This window comes from Nelusetta ayraudi, unplaced genomic scaffold (assembly GCF_046127955.1).
Source record: "Nelusetta ayraudi isolate G7.1 ecotype Tasmania unplaced genomic scaffold, CSIRO-AGI_Nayr_v1 ptg000007l, whole genome shotgun sequence".
NCBI lineage: Eukaryota > Metazoa > Chordata > Actinopteri > Tetraodontiformes > Monacanthidae > Nelusetta > Nelusetta ayraudi.
In genome coordinates, this window is record NW_027466057.1 from 2,001,052 (window position 1) to 2,025,783 (window position 24,732).

General features: G+C 47.8%; 1 protein-coding gene across 3 annotated transcripts in view; it reads right to left on the reverse strand.

Annotated features, from left to right (window-relative positions):
- The window catches only part of LOC142883124 (single-stranded DNA-binding protein 3), a 35,439-nt gene extending 13,178 nt beyond the window's left edge, over positions 1-22,261 (reverse strand). For 2 of the 3 annotated variants that reach the window (XM_076017768.1, XM_076017766.1), the window contains exons 1-4: positions 21,980-22,260; positions 14,553-14,625; positions 13,897-13,958; positions 10,402-10,486 (exon numbers count right to left, since the gene is read on the reverse strand). In XM_076017768.1, coding sequence (XP_075873883.1) covers positions 10,402-10,486; positions 13,897-13,958; positions 14,553-14,625; positions 21,980-22,035 — 276 coding nt within the window. In that variant the 5' untranslated portion in view covers positions 22,036-22,260. Of the gene's footprint in view, positions 1-10,401; positions 10,487-13,896; positions 13,959-14,552; positions 14,626-21,979 lie in introns of all 3 variants that reach the window. The other variant, XM_076017767.1, reaches the window with a different exon arrangement.
- Positions 22,262-24,732: the final 2,471 nt, after the last annotated feature.

The following is a 24,732-nucleotide window of genomic DNA, read 5'->3' on the forward strand; positions in this document are numbered from 1 at the left end:
TGCCCCTCGTCTCCTATCAGAGAGCAACACACACAACAAATGAAGAAGAAGGGAGGAGGGGAGGGGAGGGGAGAACACACACACACACACACACACACACACACACACACACACACACACACACACACACACACACACACACACACACACACACACACACACACACACACACACACACACACACACACCCCTCCCGTCTTTATGCTAATGCTGCTAGTGAACATGAGCAGGCCACCGAGTCCCTGGGGAAGCAGCAGGGTCGGCTGCCTCTTTCTCTCCTCCTCCCATCCATCCATCCATCCATCTCCCTCAGCTCTTCTCCTCCCTCCTTCCATCCCTCCATCTCTTCTCCTCTCTCTGACCCCCTTCACTTGTCCCCCCCCACCACCACCGCCCAGTACGCGCACCCCAAACGCACGCATCGTCTCTCCACGTGCCCACAGCAGAAGCCCCCCTGCACCATTCCTCCCCATCGCAACCTCTCCCTCCCCCCCACTCCCCCAGCACCCCACTCCCGCCCCCCCATCCCCCTCAGTGGGGTGTCAGCAGCTTGCAGAAGCTGTTGCTATGGAGACAGGTCCTATCTGCACTCTGTCCCCCTGGCATCCCCCGCTCCAGGAGCGCATTGAGAGAGAGAGAGAGAGAGAGAGAGAGAGAGAGAGAGAGAGAGAGAGAGAGAGAGAGAGAGAGAGAGAGAGAGAGAGAGAATAAGAAGATGCAGAAGACGGAGGGGAGGCACAAGAGTGAGATGGAGGGAGGGAGAGGGGTGAGGTAAAGCATCAGCTGCTATCAGCTCGTGGCCTTCCTCCCACTGTTTGCCCACTGAAAACCAACGGACGGACAGACGGACGGAATCGGGGGGAGGGGGGGAGGGATTCGGGGCTCGCTTGCCACCAGCAAAAAAGATAGATTTTTTTTTAATTTTTACATTTTATTAAAACCAACCGGCCCCGAGGAAACACATCCAGCAGCTCCTCCCTCTCCCTCTCTCCCTCTCCCTCTCTCTCCTCAGCTTTTGTAGTGGCGCCTACAGTATCGCCCGTCTATCTACCTTTCCATTTCAACTCAGCGCTCAGAAGTGGCAGACTGTCAGGGAAGAGGGGAAAGAATAAATAAATAAACAAACAAATAAATAAATAAATAAATAAATAAAATAACCCTCGCGAGGCAGGCGCCTGCCTCCTTGAATCAGAATAACTTGATTCGCCGGCAAAGTAAATGTAAAGGGATTTATCTTGTTGACAGTGCCGCCTCAACAACAACAAAAACAACAACAACAACGCAGGTTTTTGGGTGCAATGCACCTTTATGCGAAGAAGACGGGAGCGATCTGACTGGAGACGGCGGCGTCGCGCTAATTAGGAGACACCACAAACTACTTTTTACTTCTTCTTTTTTTTAAAGTGCGTAGCGCAGCTGAATTATTCATCTTCAGTCTGGATGCATGGAAAGCAGCGGCTGTAGAAAAATGACGCGCGACTTGAAAGGTGCGTAACGCCTGACACGCGGCGGGGAAAGACGGGGTTCCCTTTATCGAAGCTGACGGAAAGTTCAAGCAAACCCACCGGGACGCATTTTCAAATGTCTGGGAATATTTACACGGCTTAAACTGTGAACTATATTTTTAATGGCGTTCCTCGCCGCCGCGCAAACACCGCGTCAAAGCCGTTGGCGGAGTTTACGTTGTTGCACCTGGGCGATCAAAGCGCCATGGCTACAGAGCGGCGCCACAGCGCTCCGCGGTGGCGGGGCGGAGGAGTAGCGACTCTTAATTAACTCTTGCAGCCGCTTCCGAGACAAAGCAGGCGATGTCGGTGCCGTTTCCAATCTGGAGGAACGCGCAGGGTGACGTGCGCGTTACACGTCCTCCGTCATCTTCGCTGAAGCCTCGTCCACCACGAGGCATGGGCAAACTAGGGCCCGGGGGCCATATGCGGCCCGTTAAGCTTTTGAATCCGGCTCCGCCGAACTTGAACGGCTGATGGTAAGTGAGTCATAAACTGGCTGTATTTCATCCATTTCTCCAGTGTTTCCGGAGTCATTTCAATAAAGAGCTAAATACCACGGGGCTCCAAAGACACATTTTGTTGTAACTTTACTTTTGTTCATTTTCAAATTGACATTAGAGCCCATTTTTCCAACGTAGCCAATGATATATTTGTTTTGTCCTATGAGCTGGGCCACCAAAACACTCCATCCATCTGCTGCTGCGCCGGCCCCCTCGGTCAAAATTTAGAGCCCGCTGTGGCCCACCAGTCAAAAAGTTTGCCCACCCCTGTGTGAGCCTGGGAGCTTAAACACACACACACACACACACACACACACACACACACACACACACACACACACACACACACACACACACACACACACACACACACACACACACACACACACACACACACCGTCACGGCTGTGATTTGCAGTTCTTCGTGTCTCTGTGCTGTTGCTGCAAAAAAGCTTTAGTACTCACACACACACACTGAGAAACATGCAAGGATGGAATCTCCACCTCCCGAGGGTTTTAATATCCACACGTCCCACATACAGACACAACAGTCCCATGGCTACTTTGTACCATGTCCTGCTTTATTCATCTAATTCTCTTAATCTTGAGACACATTCATGCAATTCAAATGTGCTGTATAAATAACCGATTGCCTGTACTGTATCTTTAACGTTACATCGTGCGATGACGCTGCCCCGAGTGGTCATTTTCTACAATGCTTTGCTCAACATTCCTCACTTGCAAACCCTGCAGAGGTTTTTTTTGTTTGTTTGTTTGTTTTGTTTTCTACACAAATGCATGTCATTTTTGGGGTACTTGTGCTTTGAGTATTTATATATACATGAGATATACGGTAAACTTTTCAAGCATACATGTCTGTGTTAACTTAATTAGTCCACGGCCTGTTAAAGCAGTGTGGCACCAACGATAAACTTCCTATCTTTGACCATTTGATATCTTCTGTTCAAATGGTCATACAGATTTCATCAGTTTTTCAAAAAAAAAGTCCAATTTAATAATAAAAAAAAATAATACTTTTTATATAACAAATTACTCAACTAGTAGTCAAATACAATACATCTTACTTGACGTCTTGATGACACAATAATCTCCAGGAACGTCGAGCTTTCTGATCAACGGTCGCCTCGACGGAGGTGAACAATCAGAGCGGCCCGGTGCAAAAAAAACAAAACAAACCCTATGTAGATGGACTCTTTGGGACGGCGACGATCCCGCCCTCCCCATCTCCCTGCCATCCTCCCTCACCCCCTCCCTCACCCGCAGGACCTGGCGGACAGATCAATAGTGCTCAACACATTATTGACCTTCGCCTGATATCTTTCACAGGGATAAAGACAGAGACATAAACAGTGGACGGAGAGAGAGGTAAAAGAGACAGCCAGCGTATCCGCATGTGTGCATGTGTACGTGCGCGCGTGCGCATGTGTCTGTATTTATGCGTGTCCCTGCCTGGAGAGGGTACTAATCTACATTCTGGTTCACACTGATATGTAGCTCATCACCGTCTCCTTGACCCGCTGTCCTTAGCGCACTGGAGGAGGAGGGGCGGGAGGAGGAGGAGGAGGAAAAAGAGGAGGAGGAGGAGGAGGAGAAATAGCTGACGGTGGCGATCTGGCTAATTTATCCGAGCAGTCAAAACAGGCAGTTTTCGCTCGTGAGCAACAGGATGTGGCTGATACTCTCAGCACGCACGCACTTACAAACACAATTCTGAAAGCCCAGCTGGTCCTCTAAACTGGCACACAAACCCGCACACATACAAAACACACGCGCGAACAACCCTCCCCCCCCGCCCACCACCCAAAAAAAGCTGCTGCCAAGGTAGCAGAAACCGAACCAGACGGACTCGTGCACGCCGGCGCACGCACGCACGCACGCGCATACACACACACACACACACGAAGGCACTAATACATGCGGCAGACACAACATCCACTTAGCCGGCACTCCAGAGAGGAGGCAGAGAGGGAGGAGAGACAAGAATACCAAAAAGAGGCAGGAGAGCGACCCAGACGAAGATCTGCTCCTCTGCATCTCCTCAACACCGGGGGGGGGGGGGCGACGGCAGCGACGACGACGCAACCAAAAGAGGACTCGAGTTCCTTTCGTTGGTTTGTGTGCGTAGTCTAGAGTGGAACTTTCTGATTTCAGTGACCTGGATTGGAATATACACTACCAGTCAAAAGTATGGACACACTATGACCCCTATAACTTTAATGCCGTTTCTTTCATTGTCATGACTATTGACATTGCAGTTTCTCACTGAAGGCATCAAAACTACTTATGAACACACATTGGAATCTTGTAGGAAACAAAAGTGTAAAATAACTATATATATATATATACATATACATATATATATATATATATATATATATAAATATAAATGTATATCATATATGTCATATATTGATGTCTTCAGTGTAGAAAGTTGTAAAGAAAAAGAAAAAAATTGCATGAGAAGGTGTGTGCAAACTTTTGACTGGTAGTGTATTTGAAAATATTTCAAGGATAAATGATTGAAATGTGATATAATCAAGAAGAATATTGCAATTTGCATATTTGTCGTGTTTTTTTTCTTTTTGTTCTTTGTTTTATTAATATTCCGGCTAATCTTACGGATTGTATAGATAACAGATAAGTGCAACTCCTCCTGTTTGGTCTCCCACAGAAAAGCCTCCACGCACTTCCAACTAGTGCACAACTCAGCAGCCCTGCATCACCACATCAGACCCATCCTACAGCAGCTCCACCATCACACAACGCATTCCCTCCAAAATCCTAAAATCCTCAACCTCAACTCCTCCACATTGCCACACCCGCCCGCACACCCGCATCCTCTTCCTCCATCCACCTCCCTGTTCCCAGATCCCACCTGACTACCATGGGGAGCCGAGCATCCAGCCACTCCTCTCCCAAACTCTGGAATCCACTCCCCCCCCACCCATCACTTCCGCAACACCACTCCCGTCTCTCCGTTCAAGTCCAAAATCCAAACCCATCTCTTCAAACTTGCTCACCCCACCTGATAAATTGCGCCACTTTTATATTCAATCCTTTTTTTTTTGTTGTTATCTGTAAGGTGACCTTGAGTGTCGTGAAAGACGCCCTGACAAATAAAATGTATTATTATTAACAGTAAAGGTCCTTCGACACCGGGAAATAGGCAAAGTGACGTGAAAATGCAAATTTATCGCCGACAAATTCTTTTCTTTATACACCAAGCGTGATGCGAATATGCATCAAAAATTTGCTAAGTGAATAAAGTTTGGGGCTCTTTGAAGGACTGCTCCGTCAAACTGGCTCCACGTTTGCAGAGGGAGAGAAGAAATTACTGAAGTTTTGATGCGACGTCATCGACATGCCAACAGCATTTTTATCGGCCGCCTTTTCGCCTGCCCAAAATTTGACACAAGAGCAAAAAAAAATAACTGCCGCTTTTTCGCTCCACAGAAATTCGCTGCTGGTGTGGAAGGTTGCAGTGACTTCAAGAGGATTTTTTTTTTCTTTCCTAAAAGGAGCAAATAATTTGCCTCGCAAATTCGCTGCCGGTGTGTAAGGACCTTTAGTCTCGGCTTCAGCCTACTCCTCTCGTCGTTTACACAGTTGTTGTTTTGCTGTTGTGAGAGAATGTATCGTGCACATTTGTTTGTCAGGTTTTTTTTTCTATTTTTGTCAGTTGATTGCACAAAATGTCATTATTTTACATTGTAAACGTAAAATAAACTATTCCTTCTTTCCTTCCCTCATTCATGCTAAAGCTTCTTTGACACCCATTAAGTACGTTTAGCACAACTTCCTCGTTAGAATGTCCACAGTTCAACTTTACATCCTGCCTGGTTCCACTTGAGCAACGGCAGAAGCGGAAATTTTGGAGCTCTTCCACAGTCCGACGGCGAGACCCGCTGCTCTCGCGGAGGAGCTGTGTCGTGCAGTTCAACATGTGTGTTGCAGTTTTTGGATGTTCTTTCCCCAAACTTCAGCACGCAGCTAATTATCAAGTTTATGGAGCCATTTTCACTTTTTCCACTGATGCTGCTGCTGAAGGCAGGCAGGCAGGCAGGCAAACACAGGTTTATAGAAGGAAATGTTTAAAACAAACCAACAAACTTTTGGAAAACAGAGCAGCTTAAGACGCAGCGAAATTGTCTTTATGTCCCAGAACATAATGTGAATTCAAAGCTGGATCTTCAAAATTAAAGGGCACATAATGCTAAATAAAATAATGGATTTCGTAAACACAAGTGCATTACCTTTTTATAAATAAATAAATAAATAAATAAAAAAACAAACAAAGCTGGATTTTAATACATCCTAAACATGCACAGTCGCTCCAATAATCTGATTTGCATTAATAGCTTAATGAATGTCATTAGAAAATAAATTGTAATCCACTCATTATTTTTACAACATTCATTTCAGATTCAGCCCTCTAGATATGAAGAATATACACACAGACGGCCTCATAAAAGTCCATTTCCCACTTTTCTTTTTTTCCTATCTGCCGCCCCTCTTTTGACATTTGCCTCCCGAACTGCACTTCAAATAACTCAACTGTCTCTCGGCTGCATCTTCATGTTGTCTAAAGCTGCCCTCTCCTCCTTGACACTACTAGGCATTGTGGGTAAACAGCTAGATTAGCCAATCAATCTTCTCCGGGGAGCAGAGGCAGCAGCCGGGCTGGTGGAGAGGGGGGCGGGCAGGAGGAGGAGGAGGGGGGAGAGAGAGAGAGAGGAGAGAGGAGAGAGGAGAGAGAGAGAGAGAGAGAGAGAGAGAGAGGAGTGGGCGATAAGGCGGAGGCGACACAAGAGGCGGTGAGGGCGAGAAAGAGGATGAGGAGGAGATGCAGATGTGGAGGCGTCGCAGAGGAAGCGTGATGAGAACAGGATGGAATCACGCCAACGAGAAAACAGGTAAGAAAGACACGCGTGGGGCGGCCGTGCGAGACGTGGAGCGGAGAGCGACAGCGTGTGAGAAAGGTGCGATGATACGCAAAGAGTAAAGGAAGAAAAATCGAAATGCGCTGAGGTGCGAGTTGGGGGTAAAAGAAAATTAGCTGCGTTATTCTGCAAAGATGCAGTAGCACTGAACTTGTTAACATGAGGCGAGTTGCAGTTTTGCGCAAAAACATTTTTTTTCTTCTTCTAAATCTCTATAAAACTGCCAAAAAAGAATGAAAGAATGAAAAATGCATTTCCTCCTCACTTATGAAGAGGCACGAGTTGCAAGTGGACGTTCAAAATTTGAACCGATTAATTTTCACGGCAACAGCTGCACTCGGTGTCGCTGCTGCGAGGCGTCACTGGTGCCGTGACGGAAAGACAAGACCGGCCGGCCCGTCGCACACTGGCAGGACCTGCTGCCTCAGGAGGGACGTCAGGAGGGATGAGATGGGATGAGAGGCCCAGATTTCACACAGCAAGCAGGGATGCAAAACTTTCACAAGACTCAAGCAAGACTTTCCGCAAGTCACGCAACGGAAGCAGAATCGCTCGTCCTGCAGGTGAAACGATATCAGGTCACCTGTACGGCTGACTTGTTGTTTTTTTTTTTTATTTCAAACCCTGCATTCCTTCGACCAATCACTTGAGAGGATTCTGCCGACTTGAGCTCACGTGCGCAACAGAGACCCTGAACCTCACACAGTTTCATCATGTAAAACTGTCAGTGAAAAAGTCGTCCAACTCTCAGAGCTCAGACAACTATGCTGTAATTAAAAACAAAACGGATTCAATCACGTCTCCAACATTGACTGAGAAAACTCATAATTCTGATATGACGCCTCCTGCCGCACGCTCTCCTCCTCCGACTCTGAAGTGCGTTTCTGGCTCCTGACCGTCTCAGCCTGCGAGAGGCACGTTGGCCATTTAAACACCTGAGTTCGCTTTAAGAAAAAAAAAAAAAAAAAAGAAAAAAAGAGGAGGGAGGGGGTTGGGAGGGGCACCGCGCTTCCACCTTTGCTCCGCCCGCAGGCGCCAACTGTGATAACTCTTCACAAACGCTGGCCCAGCAATCTAGAAATCCTCAAAAGGCTCCGACTCTTTTGAGGAAAGGTGAAATATGATTTTTTTTTATTCTTGCCCCACCAACCCGACTCATTCTTTTGGAAGCGGTAAAAAGGACCCCAGCTCAGAGACGGGCCCCTGGGGTGTGTGTGTGTGTGTGTGTGTGGGTGAGTTGGAGCGGGTGGGAGGGTCAGAGGGGGGAGACGTAGCCAAAATTGAGAACTGCTCTGGTCTCCTTCGCCGGCAAGGAGCAGTGAGTTCGGGCCAGGTGGCGGCTGCAGCGACTCCATCACACACACGGGTTAACTAGTGCCGTGGCACCAAGGGTGTGAGCCCCCTCCGCCATCGCGTGGGCCGCTTGCCAAAAGTGCCCCCAAACCCCCCCCCCCCGCCACAACACACACACACACACACACACACACACACACAAATCCCTAGCTTAGCCTCGGCCCAGTGCTGGGATTACCGGATTAGAACTCTATTCCATTATCTCCCCACACTATACAACACACACACACACACACACACACACACACACACACACACACACACACACACACACACACACACACACACACACACACACACACACACACACACACACACACACACAGAGAGTCAGTCTCCAGTGTGCCAAAGCAGCACACAGTGTCAGTCACAACACAACATTTACAGACAAATAAATACAGTTACAGTTTGTCCCCTCGAAGAAAACAGTTATTTTTCATAATATTCTCATCATTCACTGCCATTTTGACATTTTTTTGGGGGGGGGGGGGGGGGGGGAGATGGACACCTTTTGTGCGACCTGTGCCGAGGACAAGGTAGCGTAACGGAACAGTGACACTCCAGCATGGCGCATTTTGTTTGGCGAAGGACAAGACGGCGAGTCTCGGCGCGGCAGGCAGGAGGAACGAATGTGATGTTTACACGTCGCATCGTCTGCCGGTGACAGGATGCCGCTGAAACGGAAGGTCCTTCAACAAAAGTTCTCGCAACAAGTCTGAGGCATTATGCTCAGAAACCAGGACATACACTACCCCCCACTACCGGCCCCCACCGGGGAGATTTGAACTCAAACACCGCCCTTAAAACAAGGTTTTAGGCTACATCATATTGAGACATGTCATTCGGAAAGATTCCAGCAACAGCCACAGATGGATGACCACCACCGAGCAACGATTCGTCGACACCGTCGACAAAAATCGATAATGAAAATAGTCGACAATGAATTCCATTGTCGACTATTGTCGCCAGACGGATTTTTTTCCAGTGTAGTGAGCCATCTCACTTCATTACAACTGCACACGCGCAATAGCGTCTCTACCGCGCGGACGGCAGCTACGAGTAAAAAAAACTTCAAAAGTTTGGGAGCATTTTAGCTTTTAGAAAGCAAGTCGTACATCGGAGTCGGACTCGCCTCAGTAAGATATTAGCTTCAAAGCTAACAAGCAGACCGAGACACCACAAACAAAACGCATTGGCTTGAATGTACATTTTACAAGCGTATTTTGGCTTGAAAAGAGAGCTTTGACGCTTTGCCCTGACATAAGCGCTTTAAATGAAATGCATGCAGTCGGATGAAGAGAGCCACCATGGAGCCCTTCCTGCAAAAGAAGCAGACGTGCAGCCCGCAACAGGCCACCGCCTTCACCGAGTCAACACTGCAGATGCTGATCTACGATATGAGGCCGCTCAGCACGGTTGACGGTGCCGTGTCTCAACAAATGATAAACCTGAACTGGTTTATCATTTGTTGAGACCCGGAGTGCATCCTGCCATCTAGAACCCATTTCACCCGCTTGATAAGAGAAAAAAAATACAGGCAACTATTATTAACTTAACATAACTGATTTATGGATTTATGTCAATGCTGACTGAGCACTGTACCTGTCAACTGGTTTGAGATAGGACATTGTTATCCACTTTTTGTACAAAGCAGTTTATCAGCAGCAAAGCTGAATAAAAGATGCAAATTTCATTGAAGTGTCCATCTTTCTTATGCTTATTATCATTTGCCACACCATTAAAGCAACCTCTTGCCAAATTTAAGAAAAATGTAATAATTAACCGATTAGTCGACTAATCGTTTCAATAGTCGGTGAATGGTCAACTATGAAAAAAGTTGTGACTTGCAGCCCTACTGAGCAGTAACTTGATCGGACCAACAGTCAAATGGATGGCATACATTTCATGTTCATACATTTTTATTGCAATGCCTTTTCTAGACAGCAGCAATTCATGAAGGAAAAAAAAAAAAAAAAAAAAAAAAAAAAAAAAAATCAGCTCTGGCGGTTCGAATCCCAAGAACCAGAAATAGCCGATTCCCACCAGAGAACAGAAGAAGTTTATCTTTTGGTGACTTACGTAGTCATGGAAGGCCTTGGCCTCGCTGGAGTGCTCGCACGTCTCCCTCCGGTCTGGAGCCGCACAATACAAATCCCAGAATACACTGCAACAGCAGGGGAGGGGGTGGAGAGGGAGAGAGTGGGGTGGATGGTGGGGAGGGGTCAAAGGTTAGCCAACGGAGCAATAGAAGCAAATGCATAACAGCTATTCATAACCCATTCACACACTCTCACTATCTCCATAGCACTCTTAAACTGCCTCTTACACACTTGAGTATCACTGTAAGAGTGATACAATGCCGGAGTCGACCCTCCCTATCAACCTCGCACTCACTCAGAACACGGACGCGCGCACACACACACACACACACTTGAATGAACTCTGCATTCACTTATCCATCCTGATCCTAAAGTCTCGGCTTAAACATCGGGAGGGGGGGGGATCATGATGATAAACGGAGGCGTTCACAGAATAATGTTGGAGCATCAACCACCACGCCGCTCGTGACAAAACAAGGAGGTAACACAAGAAATAGAGAGTAAGAATAAGAGGCGACGTTTACCAAGTGCTCGCGTTCCGATTAGGGATGCAAATTATTGATTAATTCATTAATCGTTAGTCGATTGATAAAATAAATATCTAAAAGTAAGTTGTATACACCACACCATTTAAAAAAAAAGGTCCTGTGTAAAAAAAATTCAATTAATTGCAACTAATTCAATTTAATCGATTAAATTCTTAATCGACAATTAACCGATAATCTATTAATTTTTAACATCCCTAGTTCTGATTGAAAGAAGTCGTCGCGCATTTGTTTAGTGGATGAGCTGACGCGTTACACTCAATTAGTGAGCCAATCAGGCAGCCACTTTACACACTGCGGGACATCTAAACGTGCGTCATCATTTGCAATCATTTAGGTTTGATATCATCAAAATCATGAACCGATGACCTTACAGTTGAGATATTATACTGGAATTCCAATTAAAATCCCGCCAATGATGCGGGACTACTTTGCGGTTGAGCTCCGGGGAAGACCGAGGAGCAAAGTTGGTGTGTTGCTCAAGGACGCAGAGGTGAGCAGGAAACAGTTGAAGCGACTGAGACCTCAAGGTTTTAACCTCCTGGGAGACGAAGGACCAATTTGCTCACACTTTACAGGTTAAATAGGATCAATAGCAAAGAGAATCACTTCCATGGTGAGTTTAGACGAGAATGTATAATCGCATGCTTGCATTCATGTTATTATGTGACGGAGCTTAGACTCTCACAGAATAGAATATTTATTCCTGAGATTTGCCGGGGCTTCTGTGCTTTTAAAATTACTTATTCTCCTCCTTGGTTTTCTTTTTATTAAAACATGCCCTTGTCTCATATTGCTGATGGTGCTTTACTGAGCTGACGTTTATTTCTCTGACTCAGCAGAGACATCGCCTCCAGGAGAAAAGTTACAATAGACATTACACTTTTTTTTAAAGAGCAGTTAAGGGTATATTTACACGTCTACGGTCTCTATATCTACGGGTATTTCAAATATTTGCTCCTTTTACACATTCATTTAAGTCATGTCCTTTAGCTATGCGTGGAATTCACGGGCACAGTTTTGGTTGCTCTCGTGGCTTTATCTATAACCAAGTTAAACACAAGATGCTACTCTACGAAGTTGCAAAAAATAAATAAGTAAAAAGTTGTCCACCGCACAGGCAATGGCAACAAATGTTGCTTTTATATTATGGAGGCATTTTATTTTATTTTTTTATGAAATCTATCAATGAAAATGTCCTTCAGGGAAATATTGAACTCAAGTGACCACTGCTGTGAATGGAACGATATCAACTGTCGGTGAGCTTCAGGAGGGCAGGTCCTTCCTCCTTGCATTGTGCGTCTAGAAGTCCCGTTTTTTTTTTTGGCAGGAGTCTGACAGATGTTTATTAATATGAAAAGAATCCCCGCTGGTTTGAAACGTTCAAGCAGATTTAGTAAACTGGGGGGGGGGGGGGGGGGGGACAAACGACAACCACTTTAATTAAAACACTGGGCTTATTTGCACCCCAGTGGCTCCAGGAGCACACAGGGACAACCCACAGGGGAGCTGAACCAGGAACTGTGCACTCTCCAAGGGTTTTTCTTTTGTTTTTTTTGTCTCAACATCTGTACTGCTAAGAGGAAAATGTGACGCAACTTAAGCAGACTCATAGTTACTACATAGGAACGCTAAGAGCGCGAACAGCGCTAATAAATCCAGTCTGCCATAAAGTATAATGGGGCTAAAAGTAACCATGAGCAAACCTAGACGTTAGGAGTAGCGGCCATAAAGGTGTCTGTGAACAGCGTTGCAGGAACTGAAGTGGCGTTCTACTTTCTCAGAGGAAAGAAGAACCACTCTCGCGACGCACACATGCTCAATCATTTCTTTTTTTCTGATGGTCTAAAGCAGGGGTGGGCAAGCTTTTGGACTGACGGGACAATTTCTTCAAGTTCGATGGGCCGGATTAAAAACCTTGACAGGCCACACGCGGCCCCTGGGCCGTAGTTTGCCCACCCTTGGTCTAAACTCTTAAGGCAAAAGAAAAAAAGGAGTGGCGCTAGAGAAACTATCCAGGGTTTGACTACTAGACAGAATTGAAATGGCAGCGTAGAATCCCTCCGAGCACTGTTCATTCAGGGCATTTATTCTTATGACTTGACAAGAAATGCCAAAACACAACAATAAAGGCAACAACAAAAGACTAAAATTGCTTGAATGGGATTAAAAAACAAAACGAGGAGGAATCCCCTGCTGACGGCGAGGAGTGCATCACACCAGTGATGGTGGTTTGCAATTTTTCTCTCGAAAATAGGGAACCACTTATCAGCGGTCAGGCAGCGAGTGACCTTAAAGGTCAAACCTTAGCCGAGGCGGAGAAGCGAGGGGAAGGAGCGAGAGGAGGAAGAGCGCGGAGGCAGAGGAGGCACAAAGCAAGATGGAATGCAACGGGTTAATCTGCTAAGAATCCCTCTCCCGCGCTAACAAAGGAGCAAAAGTGGGAGGGTGGGGGGTGAGGTTGGGGGTTCGCATACAAAAGGGTGACGAGGTGGGGAGGAGGGGGGGAGGGGCGGGCGGAGGAGGGAGAGTCCATTCCCAAACCATCTGGATCCATTGTTTCGGGGAGATGACGGGAGGAGTCGGGGGAGGGGACACGGGGGGAGGGGTCGTGCCCTCGCTGCGGCCGGTCAACCACTGGGGTCCGACACGGCAACCTCTGGAAGGGCAGCGTGAAGACATGAGGCCGGCCGAAGACCTCTGAGGAGGATCAGCCGGAACTTCAAGGTTCTGCTCGACTGCGACGCGCCGGAGCTTCGCAGGGCCTCGGTACCACGCTAATTAATAATGTAGCGTCGGGCTGGAGAGCGGATGTTGGGGGTGGGGACGCATCAGCACACACACACACACACACACACACACACACACACACACACACACACACACACACACACACACACACACACACACGCAGCAGGAGCGACACTCACCACCACCACGAATGCAGGAATCCAGGCGGCTCCCCTAATGTGATGTTCTTCTCCCATCGAATCTGGAGGAGAGGAAGAGAGGAAGGGAGAGGAGAGGAAGAGAGGAAGGGAGAGGAGAGGAGACAGAGGAGGTCACTTTCAGTCGCCACAGAGAGGATTAAGTCTGCAGGTCTGAGGGTTAAGAACATATAATCAGTCGGTTCAGAAGAGAAGTTCCGGCAAGATGGAACGTCTTCTCCATCTTCCTCCATCTCTTTGGGAAGCTCCTCCTCCTCCAACTCTTCCTCCTGCTGCTGTTACGTCTCAGTCAGTTTGTCTTTTTAACATTTTACGGCGCCCTGAAACAGCCAGATGCCGGCCGACAGCTGCGTCGGTTGCTCCTGATTCACCACGGCAGGCCGCGAGCCTGATCCGGTGTAACTTTATAGGCTTTCCTTTTGAAAAATTGATGCAACACCTTACACTCTGTAATGGTGTTTGGCATGTTTACACCGGCGCTACACGCTCTTGTAAACAACCACCCATAGCTGCATTATAATACCCTGAGCTTCACCGAGCAGCAGTGGGGCGAGCACTGAAATGGACTTTATTTGTATTTTCTTAAGCATTTTAAGTATAAGTATAAGAGTGGAGTTACAGGTTCGGTGCCGTCTTACCTCGGACAGGAAGGTCTGTGCGGACTTCTGTGCTCCCACGTGTAGCAGGTACTCGTACACATATAACGCTAACCTGCAAAACACACACACACACAAAAAAAAAAGAGACAGCAAAGTCAGCTTCCTAGTTTCAAGGAACCAAAAGTTACACACGTGATTCAAAGACGAGAAAAAGCCTTGCCATGAAAGTGCCAAATCTTCCCCTTTATTTCAAACCCCATATGAAGGAAACAAAAGGCCAACTCACGAGTGAGTTGGAAATCAGGATCACGTTAAACATGATAAACACATCCACCTCTTCATCAAATTTCCCTTACATTTGCGTTTGTACCACAAGAAACAATCCAGAAGTTCTTATTTTTTTCCCACATCACAACCAGCAGACGTCACAACCGCCCAAATGTATGGAACCGATTACAGCGCAGTCAAAGAAATCGTCCAACAACACAACAGCAAGCACCTTAAACGCGGCTATAAGAAGAGCGGTTCCACATGAACTCGTTTAGGGACAATCTTGCGAGACCCCTCAGCGGTGCTCTGCTTGTTTTTCATATGGGCTTCAGACCACAAATGGTTTTTGCACGCATCTACACATTTCCAAATCAACAGTACGTTGACAGAATTTTCAAAGACAAATACACGCGCGCACACACACACACACACACACACACACACACACACACACACAGACATAAAAATGCATACCACCACACCACCACAGTCGTTACAAAACTGCCTGGCTCTGTATTTTGGGACAATATTAGCAATGTCTAGGAATGTTTCCCTCCAGACTAAAAGGCTTCCAAAATGATTTTAGTAAAAAAAATAAAACAAAATAAAATAACTTGAATTTCTAAATTCTCTGTTTGACGAATGATTCCGCTTTTACTGGGAAATTACTAAACTCCGTGATCCCAGAAATCACAGCGCCCAGACGCTAATCTCCACTCTCATAGCCTCAAAGTTCCCCAAACAGCCAAACAGCACGTGCGCCATACGAGACAGTTCTCTATCTGCCATTTACAAGTGTATTACAAAGCTCCTGCCAGAACTTGTGTTCCCCCTCACTCCCATCCAATGAGCCCAGCACACCTGATGCCTGGACTCCACCTCTCCGTCTCCCGTCATAGCACCAAGAAGCCAGCAGCCGAGTGGGGAAACCCCCACTGGATCAACACTGTGCTCCCGACGCCTTTGCTTAGCCGTGTTTAATAGGCTGTTAATGGACCATCAATCGACCGGCAGCGCGGATATGACAGTGGCCCGCGTGCCCGAGCCGAGCGTCCTCTGACAGGCCAATAAGGCCCCATTGAGAGGGACAGTAGCTCAGTGTCACAGTCCCCCATCATTAGTCAATGAAGTGATCAATGAAACACGGTTTTGAGATAATAAGGCTGTTGTGCAGTTTGTTTCCTCTCTCTCTCTCTCTCTCTCTCGCGCTTTTTTAAAAGCCACTAACGACCAATTTGCCTTTGCAGCGCACGGTCTCCTGGCAAGCGGCAGTTAAATGGTGGAGTGAAGGGTCTATCTCGCTGCATTTAAGCCTCTTAAGGCTGGTTTATAATTCAGAAACAAAGGATTTTGGATGAGGAGATGGTCTCAGATTCTCAAGCGAAATAGGGTCTGTTTTAATAACGGCGTCGCTGCAAACCTGCCAGCGCATAATTGATGGTGTTTTTTTTTGTTTCGGCACCGCCGAGGCCGTAAGAGACGATGCCACTGCGCTGCCGAGGAGAAGCTCACAATTGTGAGTTGTTGTAGAACTGTAAATGGCCGAAGAGGAAACGGGTGTTTTTTTTTTGGCAGTCCTTCAACCTCAGCTAGTGCACGCACACAGGGACTAGAAAGGCCGACGTGAACTGGTCAGTCGATTTAACTTATTTTGCAAACCTCCTTGGAGAGAAATGAAGAAGCTCCATGACAGATTGAGTAGGAGTCGTTTGCTGTCAGTCATTTAACCTCAGCTCCTCAGATATACAGTACACACCTCCAAAAGTTGAAGTGCAACGAGGTAGCATTAAGGTAAAACATTTTTATATATATATATATATGGCCAATGAAACCATGACTTATTGACTTTTTGACTTGCATTTCCAATTACAGTCAAACTTTTGCTTCGTCCTTCTTCTATTACGCATCTTTCTTGCGCTCGTTTGTCAATCAGGCTTCAATAAAACCTAGTTAGAAAGAGAAAAAAAAAAAGCTGTTGCAAACATTCAGAAGCCATAAAGGCCATAATGTACGGCATGGGCCTATTCAGCTCCTGCCAGGGGATGTACATGAATTAAACGTACACAAAGTGAATGTCTACATGGGGGGCAATAAAATGCTTTGTGAGGGGAAAGGAATGCAACCACTTATTTATTTATCTAGTATTTATGAAAAAAACAAAACAAAAAAACCAAAGCCACGGCGCTGACCTGAAGTAGGAACGAGGCGAGCGTGTGGCGGCGACAGAAACAACTGCCACGGAGGGAGACGCTCGACCTGTTCTTACTACTAATGTTATGCAAATGGTTGAAATATGCATTATTAGTATGCAAATGTTGTCCCTGTAAATGATATGCACAGGCAGATAAACATAAAGTGCAGTTACGAGCCGATGGCTTGCACATGTTCAGGCCTTGTTCCTCACGCCGTTACAACACCCTTGCAGTGCGCACGTGCACGCCTCCTCCCAATGCACACATGGACCTTTATCACGGTCCAAACCAAAAAAAAAAAAAAAAGTGTAGGGGAAAAAAAAGGTGCCATAATTTTTCAGCATTTGTGTTTGGATGAACAACAATAAATATTTTTTCATATAGCACAGAAAAAAACCCACTGAAAATTCCAAGAAATCAGCTCCCTGACATCCGTGGAAACGACCATCTCCACCCGCTCCGCTCCGACCGGCAGCCTTGCTGTGCTGCAGCGCGGCTAAGGACTCGTGGAAAGGCCTCCGGCATGTGTGCTTTAAATTTATTCTCCACTGAAAGTGTCGAACACCCATTTGTTTTGGCAGTCTGAAAATTGAGCCGCGTTCCGAGGGAGAAATTTTGTCATGGCAAGTTTCACAGTAAATGCACGGCCATTAAGACGGAGAGAACGCAGCCGCGGCTCCCCCGTGAAACTCGTTTGCCGCGTAGGGCCGGGGAGAGGGGAAAAAAATATTCAGACATCCATCTCTTTGTCAGCTGCCCGCCTTCAAATGGACGAGGGTAATGTTTCGTAGCGGCTAATCAAAGAACAGAAGCTCAACTTTATTGGAGTTCATTACAAATCCAGTGGTTGGGGGGGGGGGGGATATTGTACCGTTTAATGAAGGCTGCCGCAGTTAGGCATACAGCTTCTGATTGGTGGAGTGGATCTGAGCGGAGCCCGAGACATTCTAACAATATAACCTCAAGAGCTTGGAGGAGTGAAGAGAAGACAGAGTGTTTCAGGTTAAGGTAGATGGTGAGACAGCCGGTGGCAGACAGACAGTCCTGAACGACAGGTTGAGAGGGGAGGGGGGGGGGCAGACAGCATTGGAATTCCTGCAGTTATCTTGAATCGGTCGACGGGGACAAAAGCTACTTGGAGCAGCGCAGCACAGATAACACAACGCGAGCTAGGTGTAAAGTTTTCCAAAGAGCGCATTTTTAAAAATAAAGAGAGAAAAAATTAAACATGAGAGAACAAGAACAGTAGCCTGGCACGGTCCACACTAACCCAACACCACTTGAGTTTACCAACAGTTGGGCAAATGTTGGCAATCCCAAATCCTAATCCGAAATGGAAACAATGAACTAACTGTGGAGGCTGACGCAGAGGGAAAAGAGATGCGGCGATACAGAAAGACGGAGATAGACAAACGTTTCCACTTGAAAAGTTGCTGCGATGTTGTTCTTTCTCTCAGATGTGAATACGTCAAGTCCAGCCAACCTGTTCTACCGAGCAGGTGTTTACTGAGCCCGTGGCCACCGCCCTTCCCCCGGTGTGATTGGCAATACAGGTGCTTTTGCCTTGGACAGCGGCCAGGCTTCTGTACGGAAGCACTCTGAAACGCTTCAGAGCAGTAGTTGAGTGTTTCAGACTATTCAACAAAGCCTCCACATTTTGTGGGTTACAGAACCGGACCAGAATCGAGCCTCGTCATATCAACACTTTTAGAAGAGACTAAACATGCATAAGCAAACCAAGCAATCCCTTGTTTAGAAAAACAAAATAAAACCAAAACAAAGGGAACGTCGCCAGGCTTCCAACAATCAGTGCACGTCTACCTCTGCTTATGCACAGCAGGCCGTCGCAATCGCGAGGTAATGACCTACAATGGGCGTTCCCTCTCGGAGATGGATAACCGAGATAGTGGAACATGCATGCGCAGGCAGACGTTCACATATCCAGATGTACAAACAAACAAGGCCGCTGCCCTGAATCCAGCAGTCAGAACCACAGAGACCGACGACGGCTGACGGGGTTCCACACGAGGTGCATGTGGCGTCTTGCATGCCCACAAAACAACGGCCGAGACGCCCACACACACCGTCGGACCTGCTGGCTGATGCTCTCCATTGGAGAAAGGCTACCACACACACACACACACACACACACACACACACACACACACACACACACACACACACACACACACACACACACCACTTTCCAAGGCTCCTACCAATTTGTAGGTCACAAAGCTCACCGTGACCGCTGGTGTAGAGTGCAAGTCACTGTCACTCGTGGGTCAGTCCGCTACAATGTGGCCAGACACACCTTCACTGTATACACACACACACACACACACACACACACTCACATCAGGATACAGGAAGTGCTCCAAATATTGACAGCGTTTCTGTGTTCCTGCGCTGCTGTTGCTGCTGCAGCTTCAGTCGCTCTCTACATGTGCAGCCTACTACACAAGTTTGACGAGGGGAGCGGTTAGACCTCCTCTTATATCTGGGGACAGGAGGATCACACTAGAGATCCCCCCCCCCCCCCAACCCTCCCTTCCTCCCTCCCTCCCTACCCGCCCAAGAGGCCTTCAATGAAATTTTTATGCGCTGTGCATGTGTGTTTTTGTGTGGGTTGCGAAAGGGGCTGCGTGTGCGTGCACCTGGCCTGCTGCATTATTAAAGCCCCAGCGCTGCCTCGCAAGAAAGGGGTGTGGGGGGGAGGAAGTGAAGTTTGAGGAGGGAGGAGGAGGAGGAAGGTGGAGAAGCTAGAGGAGTAACGACAGGATAAAGGAGTGAGGAGAAGTGTCTTGACGGTGCGTAAGCGGGGCCGAGCCTGCCGTCTGAACAGAGGAGGGAGCGGCAGGAGGTGCAGCTGATCAGAGGAGCAGCCCACCGAGCCCCGGCATCAGTCGCTCGCTCCCTGCCACGGAATTACACCTGCCTGCTACCGTCGCTCCTGCGTCCACCCTCACCCTGCGACTTGACCTCCTGACCCCCCCCCCAACCTGCTCCCTGCGCTCCGGGCAGCGCTCCCGTCCCCTCATCCCCCGATTGGGAGGTGTCCCACAGCACACCTGAGCCCCCTCCACACGCACCCACAACACCCCTCCCTCTTTAAACATGGATGATGCTACCCACCCGCGTTCCCCTCTTTTCTCTCTCTCTCTCTCTCTCTCTCTCTCTCTCTCTCCTATTTTTCGTCCGTCTCTCTCTCCTCTGACGCAAAGCTAAGAGCAGCTGCTTCAGTCTGTCTCAATAATTCAACAGTGGAGCGATGGATGAGGTCTTTGAGGAGCGGCGGCGGGATGGGAGGTGAGCACGGGGAGGAGGCGGATGAGGATGAGGATGAGGATGAGGGGGAAGACGCCGGACGGGGGATGCAACGCAGGCGAAGGAATGAGAGCTGGGAGTCTGCGGCATGCAGGAGCTTCGGGGGGGAAGGAAAAGTGGCGGATGGCCTTCGCCTCACAGCACAAGTCTGACGAGACTTGTGACACTCCAGGAGTTTGATGCGCTGACTGCTCCAACCAGGCACAAACACCAAGCAGTGCTGCGTTCAAGCAAACATTTTTCCATCAGAACACCTGTAGTGTCAGAAGATCAACGATGCAACCCCGTGTCGCTTCCATTTAGTGCCATTTAGTAAAAGTTTCATATGAAAGCATGCAGGGGGGGTGGGGGGTGGGGGGGGTCTGTTGGAACTACATCCCCAGCGCATGTCGACACGGCTGTTAAATCTTTTATGGAGAAAAGTCTTTGTCGAGTGAAACATTTGGGATCGCTTTAAAAAAACAAAAAAAAAAACCTCCGTATTGTTAAAGTGTGTGCAACACAGCGCAGCAGCGAGTGTCGGGGAGCGAACAACAGGCATGGAGACGGAGGCTTGCAGACAAAGGGACTCGGAGGGCGACAGCTCCCGGAGCTGAGAGAGCCCGGGGATTCCATGCAACCCCCCAGCCGGAGTAAAGAGGGGGGAGGAGGGAGAAGGGAGAAAAAAAAAACCTCACAATTTCACAGGATCTCCTTCAAAACGAGATTACGAGGAGCGGTCTTGTATGGGACGAACGCTCCCGACAAACTCGGCTGGGTTGGGGAAGGGGAAGAGGGATCCGTCCGGGCCACAAAAGTTCTCTGAGGCGCAGCTCCGCAGCTCATGGCAGCAGCAGCAGCAGCATCGGCGGCGGCGGGAGCTTGAGCAGCGGCTTCCCAGTGCGAGCACAATGGAACCGGACTTCCAAGCGTGCGAGCAACTGCGGGAGCACGTTCTCCGAATACTGCGCGACAAAGCCCGACAAACAGCTGTATTCTATTTATACCTGCTGCCGCTTGCTGCTGCTGCTGCTGCTTTCAGCGGGGGCAGCGCCAACGGCCGAGCTAGCTACAATGCAAACGGCGTCGCTCGCCCGCCCGCTCGCTCGCTCCGAAAGCATTGTTCCAAAAGCCCCCGAAAACACCGAGTGAGGAGGAGGAGAAGATGGGACTTCCAAGTGGAGGGGAACGCAGTTCCGAGCTCCGGAGGAAGAGCAGACCGAGGCACGGCCGAGCACAAGAGGGGCTATAAAACCCTTACAACACTACAGGGCGCGGTGCAATCTTCCAAAAAAAGAAAAAAAAGAAAAAAAAGTGCCATTCTTGTTTTCTTTTGCGTTGCAAAAGAAACAAGAGTTAAAGTGCCAAGTGAGCTGGCTAGCTGGCTGCTAACTTAGCAGCCGAGCCCGAGCTGAGTTGGAGGAGGATGGACAGCGAGGAGGTGGTGGTGGTGGTGGTGGGGGGGAAGTCGGCACGAGAAAGTGGCAAAGACACACACGCACACGGTGGAGAAGTGAGCCCAGCATCACTCCCGAGTGCAGCGTGCACGCTCTTCAATTTCTAACACAGAGTTTGCTCAACACGCGTGCTCACAGTCAGTTAGCAACTTTAGCCGCCTAGCACACTCTCCTTCTTCTTCTTCTCCTCCCTCTTCTTCTCCTCTGTGAAGCTCTTGTGACAGCGCGACATTGTACTTACTTTTCTCTCGCTTGGCTATCGGAGGGGACCACAGCTCCTTTGCCCTTGCCGTACATCTTGGAGGCTGTTCTGAGACTTTGTTTTATCCCACTCGACACCTGTCAAAGAAAGCGACCAGGCAGAGCTACTATCTCCATAGCTACCCAGTGAGTGGCTGCCTGTCTCCCTACTTCTCCCCTGCGCTCTCCGACTCCTCGCTCCGGTTTCCTTTTTTTCTACATCCCCAACATTGCCCACAAATCAGGCAGGGTCTTAGCCGGGGGTGGGGAACTTGAAACCGTCCACCGGTGGAGTTTTTTTTTTTTTTCAATCGCTGTTCCTGGATTCTGCTCACGCCCCCTCCGATGTGAAACGGTGGGGGCTTCTTAAAGCGACAGTGTGTCCGTTATTAATTTTTTTTATTTTAAAGTCGCTCAAGTTCAAGTTCTCTCCTGGACGCCGTCCTAAGTTTGGGCGTTATTATACGTCACGTGTTTTAGTTTTTTTTAAAACAAAGTGCGTCCGTGTCTTGCGACTAATGTGGGCGGGTGCGTCACAGGCCAGATGACCACCTGAGCGGGATCCCTCGGCCTGTGGCCCCTCTAACACCGAGTGCATGTCCAGTAACGGGACCTGAGGGCACCCATGAATATTAACCTTTACTCTCCCCACTGGAGGACGTGCCTTCTATTAAGACTCACCTCTGGCCCCTCGCTTACTTTACGCAGACTGTGTTACTGCGGTTATAAAGTTATCTGTTTACATAACTGCAGACATAAACTAGTTTTACTGTTGTTTTTATTTTTTAGTTTATTTTTTTGCGAGAGCGCACAGGCGAAATCACACACACACACACACACACACACACACACACACACACACACACACACACGTTTGGAGAGACGGATAAGCGGATGTTCCCAGCATTTGCCCTTCTTTTTGTACCTGCAAGATGATGCGAAAGCAGCAAGCTATCATATGATTTTTACTTGACAAAAAAAAAACACAAAGCCTGTGATTTGAGAAAACACGTCGCGCGCCTTTGTATTCTTGTCGTAATTATCAACAGGGAAAGTTGTTTTAACTATTGTAGCGACACTAACGCAGGGCAGCGCGTTCGGTTGCCAGTTCTGCTGCTAGGAAGTGTTTACACCATGTCACTGGGCGCCGTTGGATCTCGGCAGCGATGTAAAAAGTCTGTGTCATGTCCCTTTAAGAGTGTGTAGAGGGCAGTTGCGGAGTTGGTGCATACACATGTGTGTGTGTGTGTGTGTGTGTGTGTGTGTGTGTGTGTGCGTGCGTGCGTTTGTGTGCGCGCAAGGCAGGGACAGGCAGTGTGTTCTGTTTTCATGCTACTAGCTGTGGGAAGGGCACAGCTGACTGTCTGTGTGCGTGTGTTTGTGCGCACGGCCCAGTGTGTATAAGCGTGTGGACAAATATATGTGTGTGTGCGTGTGTGTGAGAGAGAGAGGGAGGGAGGGAGTGAGAGGGACAGAAAGAGAGAGAGAGAGAGAGAGAGAGAGAGAGAGAGAGAGAGAGAGCGGGAGTGAGACAGAGAGAGAAGGAGAGTTAGAGAAAATGTGTTTGAGTGCGAGTGCTGTAGGACTTACCATGAGAAACACAAACGCCTCACAATGAGGAGACCACCTATAGAAGCCCCCCCCCCACCTCACACACACACGCACACACACAGTCTTTTTTCCTCCTATAAGGTGCATGAGGACAATATAAAAGCAAAGACATGAAATGAACAAAAAAAATTGAGGAGAATTTGGAAGAATTGAGCGCACATTGTCGTCGTGTTGCCGACTTGAACGAGGGCCAGAAAAATAGTAATTATTATTTCACAACATTTTTCGATCCAGTTGTTCCAGTTTGTTACAGAGGATAATCTCTACAAACCGATCTGGGCGTGCATTGTTTATTTAATCTATGATCTTAATCTTTGCCTGGCATCAGCTAAGGCGCTTTTGCTTGTTCCTGTCACTCCAAACCGCGCAGAAACGTCAAAACGCATTTTCTGTAATAGTTAAATGACCGGGGCTTCGGCATTTTTTGGGGATTTTTTTTTGTTGTTGGCATAAGCGACTGAAATAGTGGGGATTTTAAAATCAACCTGTTAGTGTGTAGCACTAGTTTTTCTGCACCATTCTGACCGGGGATCACTTTTTAAATAAATGATAGAACTAAGAGAGTGAAAAACCGCATTTGAAGAAATGATATTAATAGCAAGTCATAAAACAGCTGTATTTCACCCATTTTTTCAGTGTTTTAAAGAGTCATTTCAATAAAGAGCAAAATGCTGTGGGGGCTTCAAAGACACATATTTTGTTGTAACGCTTTTGTTCATTTTCAATAGACATTAAAGCACATGTTTTCTACATGTCGTATATATTGTTTTTCTCCTACGAGGGTCACCAAATTTGAGAACCCATTGTGGCCCACCAGTCAAAACGTTGGCCCTAAAACAAAGATTTTTAATTTTTTGGGGGGCAAGGGGGCTTTTCTCCTTCTTCCCTTTCTCCCTCTTTCAAACAGCGGTGGCTTTGTGTGTCTCATACCGGAAGAGAAAGCGGGAAAAAGATGGTGTCGGTATCTTTAAAGCTCTAGACCACAAACTCTATCACTGTCTCATCATAGCACCGGTATTGATCCGAGTGCCCAATGATCCCCGGGAACACTGGCTCTTCCTGTTTTGCTCAGGGAATGGAAAAAAACAAACAAAAAACCCAGCAACAGCATCGCTGTGTCCATTCAGCCTCTCTCCCTCTGTT